The sequence below is a fragment of the Colletotrichum jinshuiense genome, chromosome 4 (genome assembly GCF_051148585.1).
Source record: "Colletotrichum jinshuiense chromosome 4, complete sequence".
Taxonomy (NCBI): Eukaryota; Fungi; Ascomycota; class Sordariomycetes; order Glomerellales; family Glomerellaceae; genus Colletotrichum; species Colletotrichum jinshuiense.
The window spans coordinates 2,825,629-2,836,534 of NC_139311.1; the positions used below are offsets into that span (position 1 = coordinate 2,825,629).

At 53.8% G+C, this 10,906-nt stretch overlaps 4 protein-coding genes across 4 annotated transcripts; 2 read left to right on the top strand and 2 right to left on the bottom strand.

Annotated features, from left to right (window-relative positions):
* Nucleotides 1-646: 646 nt before the first annotated feature.
* EsH8_IV_000700 (DUF2015 domain-containing protein) lies at nt 647-1,033 on the bottom strand (the record flags this gene model as incomplete). The annotated part of the gene is made up of 1 exon (XM_083265590.1): nt 647-1,033. The coding sequence occupies one exon, from the start codon at nt 1,031-1,033 to the stop codon at nt 647-649; it is 387 nt and encodes a 128-aa protein (XP_083124485.1).
* A 3,935-nt stretch (nt 1,034-4,968) lies between these two features.
* Nucleotides 4,969-5,753, top strand: EsH8_IV_000701 (ribosomal L28e protein family-domain-containing protein; the record flags this gene model as incomplete). The annotated part of the gene is made up of 5 exons (XM_083265591.1): nt 4,969-5,020; nt 5,101-5,195; nt 5,264-5,287; nt 5,369-5,493; nt 5,579-5,753. 5 exons carry the CDS (start codon nt 4,969-4,971, stop codon nt 5,751-5,753), a joined length of 471 nt encoding a protein of 156 aa, XP_083124486.1.
* A 1,884-nt stretch (nt 5,754-7,637) lies between these two features.
* On the top strand, nt 7,638-9,170 carry EsH8_IV_000702 (lactate/malate dehydrogenase; the record flags this gene model as incomplete). Its single annotated transcript, XM_083265592.1, has 8 exons — nt 7,638-7,650; nt 7,715-7,746; nt 7,818-7,928; nt 8,007-8,094; nt 8,155-8,617; nt 8,666-8,810; nt 8,877-9,013; nt 9,164-9,170. 8 exons carry the CDS (start codon nt 7,638-7,640, stop codon nt 9,168-9,170), a joined length of 996 nt encoding a protein of 331 aa, XP_083124487.1.
* Nucleotides 9,171-9,477: 307 nt separating this feature from the next.
* Nucleotides 9,478-10,457, bottom strand: EsH8_IV_000703 (transport protein particle component; the record flags this gene model as incomplete). Its single annotated transcript, XM_083265593.1, has 4 exons — nt 9,478-9,609; nt 9,674-9,763; nt 9,851-9,968; nt 10,084-10,457. 4 exons carry the CDS (start codon nt 10,455-10,457, stop codon nt 9,478-9,480), a joined length of 714 nt encoding a protein of 237 aa, XP_083124488.1.
* Nucleotides 10,458-10,906: the final 449 nt, after the last annotated feature.

Sequence of the window (10,906 nt, forward strand, 5' to 3'; positions counted from 1 at the left end):
TCATAGACGGCCCGGCACGGAAATTCAAGACCAAGGTGTACTGCACCGAGATGTATCGAGAGGTTACCAGTGAGAACAGCAAGGCAACAAGATGCTGCTAACGCCGGGACATAAATACTTCAACGTAATTGGACCTGCACGAACGATGTTGTTACGAGCCGGTAACTAGAAGGAAATCGAGTGTGATATTGAAAACTTGGGCTGCACGTACTCTACGTGGACTAAATGAGAGCGAAATCCGGTGCCATAGAAGATACAAGACTGCTATTCGACCCTCAAGTGAGGAGCCTCTGACAACATAGGAAACAACGCTTAAACGCCTGACTTCTCCAAGGACCCGCAGGATATCGGCATGTTGACAAATAAAGAAAAGTAGTTTGTGTCGGTATAGACGTGTGAAGGTTCGGTGGTCGGCATCTTGCCGCCCAGCGAATATCGAGTTTAGTAGTATAGTTGGGGCGTGGTATGGTTCCAGGCCCAAGAAGGCCTTCCCGCTTGAATCTTCCAGGTCCTCCTTTGCGATCAAGGCGGGTGTGCATCGAAACGAACCTCTCAGGACCGCATCGCGCATTGCAATAGATGGTTTAAAACGGTATGTCGGCCCGGCCCATCCGAACTGGTCATTGTTTCCCATCGCCTCTCGCATTTAACTGAACGTCACAGCTTTGGGATCCAACGGGCGGCCGTCGGGGCCGATGCCGTTGGCCTTGAATCGCTGCTCCATGTAGACCCTGCGCGCGTCGTCAAACTTCATGCGGCGCTTCTTCATGATCTTGAGAATCTCGGCCTTGCTCCGGTCGTCGAGGCCCGCGCGACCGTCGCCGGACTCGACGTTGCCGGCGAGGTCGAATGTCGAGCTCGACAGCCCCGCCTCCATGTCGCCGGCGAAGCTCGAGGGGAGGCGCGAGTAGATGTAGTGGCGGCCCGGGATGGGAAGGTCGGGGACATGGGGGAGCCAGTGGGCGCGGGTGAAGTAGAGTGCCGTGGCGACGATGAGGAGGAGGAAGGAGACGGAGTATAAGAGGTATGACATTTTGATAGGTCTCGACCGGTGGTCGGGTTATCGTTGGAGGGGCGGATGCGCTGGGTCGTGTTGGTGTTTATATGATGCCGTGATGCCCCGGCTAGGTAGGCTCCCAGCCTATCGACGCAGCTGGGTGCTAAGGAATTGCGAAGTGGTCGTGAACAGAAGAGGATGCGTGGACGAAAGGGAAAGGGTCGCAAATGAAGGTTGGCAAAACGGTCAGAGACTGCCGCTTGGTGGGTTCAAGCGGTCATTTCGGGGTCTGCACAAAGTGGTGGTGTCGAGTTTGACTCCGTCAAAAGGCGCATGAACCTTCTCGAGGTGAAGAGGAGCGGACGAGTGTCGGGTGGTTTGGCTCGTCGTGTGATGACGGGGGTGGGTGATCAGTGGTGGTGCCGCGCTGCACCGTTGCTTCTGCCCTTGGCCTCTTGGGTAATGTAAGTCAGGGCGTCGGGGCTGTCACCGTCCCCGTAATTCCGTCTGATCCTGCAGCGCATCTCCACTTACTAAGGCCATGGAGGTACGTAAGGCACGGGCGCAGGCCCGCGGCTGCAAGGGAGCCTGCTGGCCCGACTCGACGCTGCCGAGCAAACAAACTTGCAAGGTCTGACAGCTTCGCGTCACGTGAACTGCCACTCCCGGCAGTGCCCATCCCTCCCTAGGACATGGGCCAAGGAGCTTTCTGGGAGTAGGCCGGGACTGGGTGCCACCCGCAGCAAACCCCCACCATTCGGCGCCCCCTCCCCCAGCTGCCCGCGAAGGGCCAGGGAAACAAAGGCCCCGGGTGATTGACGGCATCCGAATGCTTGCAAGGGACCTGGACCGGCCTGAGAAGACATGTCCATCCATCGCACGCCGGTGCATCGCTATTTTCCCCGAAAGGACATGCCGAGCGGTTAAACAATGCCGCGACGGACTATGCGACCACGACTGGAAAGTCAATCTGCATGAGACCCCCTAAACCACTACACTATCTTCGCATGACGGTGGATTGCGACGATACCCCAAAGCTGGTCCCCGATGATCTGGGAGACCTTGCACCTGGGGTGGGGCCCGCCCGCAGCTGTAAACCTTCGTCCGGCCCGAGAAAGGTGGGCAGTGCCCGACAACATCTTCCCGTCCCAACACTTTCAGACGCTTTAAGTACGTCGTAAAGGAGCATGGGCGCGCATATCCTTGGCCCGGCCTCAGCCTCGCCGGAGTTTATGCCGTTGACGTGGCGTTTCCGTGTGTACTTAAAAGGCTGCACCGACCTACTACTTCTGACCAAGGGATCAACGTTGTCGAGACCTACGTGGGCCGAGTCAGTGAGTAGAACAATGTAGAGGGGATAATTAAGGTTTCATGGCGCTCCAGTTGCAGCGTTGCCTTTGCCTTTTGATCGAAACAAAGTGCCAGGGTTGTACATGCTAAGCAGTGATGTGTCGCATCATGTTTGTGAAGATAATGAACCATGCATAATGATATATCAGGGGGGCAACAAGCGGCTATAACCATAATACAGATGTGCAGAAGACCCTCACATACGCTGCGTAGAGTCCGAGAGATTTATACGCTAGTTATCGTTACGAGGAAGGTCTGGGCAGATTCTGTTGTGGAAACGGTTTGGGGGCGAATTGTCAGTCTGGGCTCATCTGGAGGAAACTCGGTCATCGTATATTACTTGATGGGTGGCTCGCTTCCCACATTATCCTGTTGTTGTCTTGTCCTGCGGTCGATTCTTAGATGCAGTGTTCTCCCGGTAATGGTACGTCGAGGTCACAACTTATTCAAATACCGTTTCCCAACACTCGAGTTCTCGTGTTCCATTACAGTTAACATTTCGACGAAGGTACTTATCTTTGCTGACTCTGTAGACAATGCCGTTTAGGCGTACTAGTACTGTAGTGAGTGTTGTCTCAGCGTCCTATAAAACACCATTCCCGTCCGCCGTATGTTAGATGCCCCGATCCCGGTGTTGCGTGCTGGTTATTCACTTGAAATGATTACATGGGCTTGCCCAACCCCGACACTGATGGCAAGACTATCCGCTCATTGAGCTGGCCTGTTCCTGTCTCTGTTGGCTACGGAAGCTCCCACTTCATCAGCACTATTCACATATCCACATAAGGCTTAAAGTATTCACGTAGTACTGACTCGTCATGGGCAATTTACACATATCACCAGATACCATATCATATTATCACTTACGCACGATGAATGTTGCTACAGTTTAATAACCTCTATCTCCTGGTTTAGGGACCTAGAAGTGCGTGGTTAGCCTCGTGAGTATCAACATCCCAGTCTTGTGGGGGACATATTGATATAGGCCTTGCATACGAGATTGCCTCCGAACGAAATAAATACCCATTAAGTAATTCCTGTGCTCATCTACGCTGTGGTCAAGTTTATTTGAAGGTTTCAATGACTTCTTGGTGTCGGTGTGAATTTAAAGGGTCAAAACGAGCTTGTATTTGTGGTTGTCTGCGCCCGTGGCACTTGCGTTGTGCCTATCAAACTTAAAATCAATAAAATTCCATCATTTGACCCCGAGGATTATATTGTCCGAGTGATAGACTGCAGGAAAGGAATGGGGCGATGAGCGGGGGATGTTTAGGACCGCTCAGCCCCAAAGCTGTGAGTTCTCCGATGCTTGTTGCCACAACCAGTTATATCTATTGGAGCACAGCATGATATGGGGAGCTAGGATATGTCCTCCAGGGATCTAGGGATATAGATAGTATTAGGAATCGCTCTCGTGACTTTCTACCACCCGCATGGCAAGTTGAACCAAGTTCAATTACGAATTACATTTAAGTGTGGCCCGGCAATACCGTTTTAGGTACCATATGAAAAGAGCACCTCGACCTTCACGCAAAGCTTTATGGAACCACACTCTTACAAAAATTTATTTCACCTGGTCAGCTCCCGGCATTAAATGTATCGGATTATTTCCCTCTCCTTCCCTAGACTTCAACCTCTCCCCAAACAGACTTGCCCCTGACACATCAATGGTTTCTATGGAGGATGCCACGGGATCATAAACTGCCGATCTCCAGGCTACTCAGTGTACTTCAGAGACATACGAGAACGAGTACAAAAAACGACCTGCGTCATCTGACAGGTGCAATATTTGTCCGCCTGTCTGTAAAGTACTCATCATCGCACCGGATGCTCCAGCTGAAAGGCTTATGAGAGTAGTTCTGGACCTGCCCTGATCCCGTGGGTGCATTGAAAGGGGTTCGCGTTGTGACGGAGAGGATTGCCCCGGGACAGGGCTCGGATAAATTCATGGTGTTGTGTCTCAATAAGCCGGAGCAGGTGTTCCTTACCTTCGTTTCCGTCTATTCAACAGCGAGATAATGTCAAAGGTGAAGGAGCACGCCTAGGGCAACCCGTAGTTCAACAAGAAGTATTAGGTAACCCCGAAATCTACTGCATAGATTGCTGGAACATAGGGTCGGTGACAGAAGGGCTTTTGGGACGGATGGGAAACCCAAAATCAACAACATAGGCTACTATCCCATCGACAATGTCTTTATCGACCATTGGGGGTGCAGCGCTGGCATCGAAATAACGAACTTTCTGTAAGTAAAACATAGAAGCTGCAAAGAAACTTAACAATCAAAAGAATAAACTACCATTATACCTTGAATTCTTACAGGCATCATCTGGCCAGGAGTCGATGAGTCTAATCTTGTCACCGGCCTGGAAGTTGTTCATTGCACCGCCACAACCAGCCACACCTGTGCCGGCCCGCCGGGGGAGGGCTTTTGTGCCCCGGAGAGAGGGGGCTGTGGCGCTACGATAAGATAAGTGGAAATAACTGGCGCTAGTCCACAAAGCGACTGCTAAGCGATAGCCCACACATTCAATTCCGGGCATTGAATTCTACGAACACGCGAAGGCACAGAGAATCGTGAAGGCATTCATCAACCATTCCGTGATCCCTCAAATCAGTCAAAATGGCCGCCACTCTGCCCAACGTTTCCTCGGACCTGATCTGGGAGGTCGTCCGTAAGTTGTGCACCGGCGTCCGGTCGTCTGAGCCAGATACCGCCGAACATGATTGCTCACCAACTCTTTTCGACACACAGGCAGCCAGAATGCGTTCCTGGTTAACCGCAACGATGCCGGCGGTCTCCAGCTCTCCCGCGACCCCCTTAACCTGATCAACAAGCACTCTCGCAAGGTATGTTGTGGCTGAACCATTGGAAAGATTGTGGGACATGATTGCAGTTTGGCTAACGACGAGTGCAGTACGCTGGTTTCGTCAACAACAAGGTACATTCCCAACGAACCCGACCGCCCAAGCGCGGACGATGCGACGGCACCAAACAGTGATGACTGACATGCGATGATTAGGCCATCGGCGTTGTCCCCAACGAGAAGGGCGGTGTCAAGGTTATCAGCAAGAACCAGAAGAACTCCAACAAGCCCGCCCAGAACATCACCGAGGTCACCTACGGCGGCAACAAGTCTTCGCGCAAGTGAGTTTGGGATCTCCCTGCACCGCCGCACCGCAGCCCGGTACAGGCAGAAATTAGAGGACGGGAGATATTGACTGTGACACAGGACCTACAGCGCTGTCGCCCGCCAGGCCGCCGCCGGTGGCTACCGTGCCGATCTCCGTGAGGCCGCTGTCCAGCGCGTCTCCGCCATCCGCCGTTCCCAGAGACCCGTCAAGCCCGAGGCCGAGAAGAAGCCCCGTGGCAACAAGGCCAAGAAGGCTGAGGAGACCGAGGCATAAATGCAATGCTGTTTAGCGGACGGGAAAGGCTTGGTTTGGGCGTTACGTCGAGCAAATAGATTACCTTTTGAGGGACACAGGCGAACAAATCAAAAGCTTGAGTCAAAGGCCAAAATAATGACTGGACTGGGTTTACATTGCTCGAAGAAGACGTGCTTAACGATGCTGCTGGTTGCGCTCAACTTGGCCCCAGTGTTGCGTGTTGTGATGAATACTTCCTTGGAGAAGATGCAGTCAAGTTCCAGATTGGAGTGGGTTGACAACGGCAAAGATAACCATTATAAGAGGGTTGGCTTATCTTTGTCGCGATGCTGCCGTGGCTGCCAGAACGTTACCCGGAGTTCTCCGACAACGACATGGAGCAGTCTGTAGTTAAACCTCGGGAACACGAGCAGACATCGGAAAGTTGGCGGTTGTTCGGCTTTGATCCAACATGGCGATAGAGAAGCCGAACCTATTTTTTTGACAGTAGATTGCCGAAGCACGGTGGGATCTAGAAGGCGCGATTGAGCTAGTGATGCGGAGTAAGTCTTCGCCGACTTTGACCTGATTGCTCTGGCTTCCCGCAAAAAGGACCCTTTGTGACGTGGCGGGGTATTCCTGCCGGACAGGCAGGGTTGCACAATTCCCTGACTTCGAGAACGGCAGGGTACGTACCTATTTTATTTTATTTGATTACATGGTAGGCGGTATGCAGAATAGGTAATAATTACCTGAGTGCAGACATAAGAGGTATTAATAGTGAGCTGTTTGCTGTGCCCAAACGCCAAAGACAGGGTACACAGCTTGAGCTGTCTCATCGCGGAGATGGTGAAATGATGCAAGTCGCAGCTTCACCAGACAATGCGGCGTCTTGGCCACACCGGAATGGATGGATGGATACGTCTTGTTTCTACCGCACCCGAGTTTTGGCTATACATAGGACAAGCTCCCCTGTGCCGGGGCCGTCATAAGCAGGAAGACATCGGAAGGCATTGGCCAGTTGCCGGAAGTTGACGGGGACGGCTCTCCAGCACTTGTCTTCCATTGCCGTGCTAGCCCATCATCTCTCTCACATGCATCAGGCCGGCGGGAAATGGCGAATGGGTGAATGGGCGATGCGGAAAGGGGGGTAAATCGGGGTTCGGTACGTCGAGGCGGAATGTTGCTTGGGACCAAGGTTCCTCTTTTAGCTGGGCGTGTCTCACTGGCCGCCTTTGTTTGGGTGGATGACGAGGTATCTGCGACAGCTATTCCCTGGTGCGGCAGGTATACCTCCTCTTTGTTACCTCCCCAGCAGGTCCCGACAACCGACTCCCGAGACACGCAGTACCACGTACGGTGCAGGGCATCGCAAAACACACAGGATCTTGCTGGGTGCGGCGGCGCAGCGTGCAGTCGCAGTTGCAGTCGCAATTCTGCGCATCACTGGCGCGCCCCCCAAGTTGCCCCTCTTCTTGCCCCTCCATCCAATGACACGGACGATCCCATGGGACGAGGTGGGAGAGAAGGTCGCAATCCTCCCCCGCGGTCGAACCTACGTCCCCGCCGACAGCCTCCGGACTAGGTATCAGCTGCTCAGGCTATTTCCACCTTTGCTCTCCTCCCGCTTTCTTCTCTCCCCGAGCTAAATAAAACACCGACTTCCCGCCTGATTCTGTTTGCCATCTTCTCCTGCGCATCACAAGCAACTTCCAGGTACATTCAAAGTATGTTGGCGACAATCGCCCTCCCAAGCTCGGAGCAGAAGCTCCATACCCTGCACAACATAACACATCAGAGCTTGACGTGTTAACTGAGCAAGCTCCCCAAGCTTCGTGAGACCACCCCGCTGATCCGCAAGAACCCTTCAGGCCACTTCCTTCGTTCACCCTCACCAGACCGAAACACACGAATCCTTTCAAAATGGTCAAGGCCGGTACGCTTCTCCATCTCCATCTGCTGAGATCACCCTGTAAAACCCTCATCTGACTGTTTCCCAGTTGTCGCTGGCGCCTCTGGCGGTATTGGACAGGTACAGTGACGCCAGACCCCGCCTTCTCAGCAAATCCAGTTCGCGTGGTGGGCTTACCAACGATCCTCTAGCCTCTGTCCCTCCTCCTCAAACTCTCCCCTCTCGTCGATGAGCTTGCCCTCTACGATGTCGTCAACACCCCCGGCGTTGCCGCCGACCTTTCTCACATCTCTTCCGTCGCGGTATGTCTCGTCATAAATCAATTGCATTGTACCTTCCATAGCTAGCCATTGCATGCTAAACAAAGTCCCCACGAACAGAAGACTACCGGCTACCTGCCCAAGGATGACGGCGCAAAGGCTGCCTTCAAGGATGCCGACATCATTGTCATCCCCGCTGGCATTCCCCGTAAGTTGCCGTGCACCAACCTTTCGCGCGCTGCTTTCGTCTAACGGATGCTCTCTTCAGGCAAGCCCGGCATGACTCGTGATGACCTCTTCAACATCAACGCTGGTATCGTCAAGGGCCTGATTGAGGTCGCTGCTGAGGTTGCCCCCAAGGCCTTCATCCTCGTTATCTCCAACCCCGTCAACTCCACAGTCCCCATTGCCGCCGAGGTCCTCAAGGCCAAGGGTGTTTTCAACCCCCAACGTCTCTTCGGTGTCACCACTCTCGACATCGTCAGAGCCGAGACCTTCGTCGCCGAGATCTCGGGCAAGTCCAAGCCCCATGAGCTGAACGTTCCCGTTATCGGCGGTCACTCCGGCGAGACTATTGTTCCCCTGTTCAGCCAGGTCACCCCCTCCGTCTCTATTCCCGACGACAAGTACGATGCCCTTGTGAACCGCGTCCAGTTCGGTGGTGATGAGGTCGTCAAGGCCAAGGATGGCGCTGGTTCCGCCACTCTTTCCATGGCATACGCCGGTTTCAGGTAAGAAAAGAGTTGAAGCAACATGAGTCTTTGCACTAACACTGTTAGATTCGCCGAGAAGGTCCTCAAGGCCGTCAAGGGCGAGAAGGGTCTTGTTGAGCCTAGCTATGTCTACCTGCCCGGCGTGCCCGGCGGCAAGGAGATTGCCGAGAAGACCGGTGTTGAGTTCTTCTCTGTCCCCATCCAGCTTGGCGTAAGTCGTGCAGCAAACTGCATCCCCTACCCATTCCTTGGGTGTACACTTACTGACACTTCGCAGCCCAACGGTGCCGAGAAGGCTGTCGATATCCTCGGCAACATCACGGACAAGGAGAAGACGCTGCTGGAGGCTGCCGTCAAGGGACTGAAGGGCAACATTCAGAAGGGTGTCGACTTTGCCCACAACCCCCCTCAAAAGTGATTCCCCCCTTTGTATATTCTCAGTAACAGCCCCCGACCCCCCTTAAAGGAAGCCTCACTGCGAAAGCATCCAAATGTAGCCAAAATGGTGATAGATGAAATATAATCGAGGGAGAATTATGGCTGATCGATTTTTCTTTTCCCTAGGCTGTGAGGTGGTGTTGGTCTCGCAAATGTGTAACTGACCCGCCGTATAACGTCGAATGATGTCGTGATTCCGCGGTGTGGGACGGCGTCGGTATATTTGGATAAGGCGATAATCGGCGGTAATGCCGTCTGCTCATATGGGAGCTTGGTTTATAGCTGGAGTTAAGACACGTTTGGAATCAATTGATATGGGCGTAGTATTGGTCGGTCGGGTCTTGCGGCAGCTCCTCCGCCAACTCCCGTCAATCGCCAATGCCCAGCCCGCACTCTTTGCCCACAGCAGCGACAACTCTGAATGTGAATCCATGGATATTTTATGTGTTCGACGGTATTGTCTTGATCTGGAAAATCGCTGCCGGTAATTCGTTCGTCTCCGCCTGGACGGTGGCATTGATCCCTAAGGCCGCCAAGGCCCCGCGCACGATGCCACAAGGGAACCAGAGAAACTGTTGTCGCGAGAGTCAGCATGATCAAGACCCGCGACTGCTGGGGTTTTTGGGGTCAGCGTACCGGTTGTGCCCGAACAACAGCCTGTCCGCCAGCCTCGGTGCTCATTCTCGAGAACGGCTTGAATGAGTTGTCCGTTAACACGTATACGCCCTAATGCCGTATTGTAATGTCAGTATGTCATTGCCCGAGCAGCTCTCCTACAGTACAAGGAGTCCGAGGGCAGGCACGACCACGTACCCTGTGATTCGTCTTGAGGTTATCGACCTGTTTGCGGAATACCAGCGACCACAAGTCCTTGCAGACGAACTTGATGACATCGAGCGTATCATTGAACCGCGGCCGGTCTCTCGAGAACCTAATTAACCCAGGACAGGTCAGTCAAACATTCATCCATACCTCCCCGCAGCTACAGCCGGGAAGAAGCTTGATCACGATGGCGAATGGAGGAGAGAGGTCCCGATCGTACGCACCGTTCCACAAGTCCCTGACCAACACGATACCCCAATGTCTCAAGGCGGTAAAAGACTGCATCCCGCTCCTCGTCCTCGTCCATCTTCCTCCCGCTCCCCGCTGTTGCAGTGCCGTCACCTGCGCTCGACGGCGCAGCCCCCCCAGCACCAGCACCGCCACCCTGGCTGTGGCCCACCGACGACAACGCATCCCCTCCTGCAGCAGCAGCTGTACCCGAGCCGTTCGCGTCCGCCGGCGCCGTATCGAGCTCCCTCGTCACACGGAACGCCAGGGGTACAAGCTCGATGAGGAGGAAGTCCAGGCAGGATGAGTTGAGGAAGGAGGCCGACGGGTCCGTGGCGTTGTATGGCGGCATTACGCTCTCAAAAGACATGATCGCGGGCGAAGGGGTCTTCACACTGCCGCTCGTTTGGCAAACAGTTGCTACTCTGCTAGATGTGGGTGGTTCGACGGCCGATTACGATGGAGCGCATACGCAATCCGGGTTCGTTTGAAGGGCCGGGGAGGGTATTCCGTGAGACTTAGATTCGTGCCGTCAAGTTATATCTGCAACGATTTTCTCGGTGGACGTCGCAGTTACGGGCTCAAGGCTTGTTGATCTTTGGGTGCTGCAGAAATGGGGGTATGCGTAATGTAGGTTAGGGTGCAGTGAAGGTGAACGCAAGGACAGACGAACGGATGGTAAGTGGACAAGGTACGTATCTCATCTGTCATTGGCAATTGGGTGGAGCTTACCTTAACTACCTACCAAGGTACAGCGAGCTCCCCCAGGGTCAGGGTCCACACCTCAGTACTTGCGCATGTCAACAGGCGTACGATTGA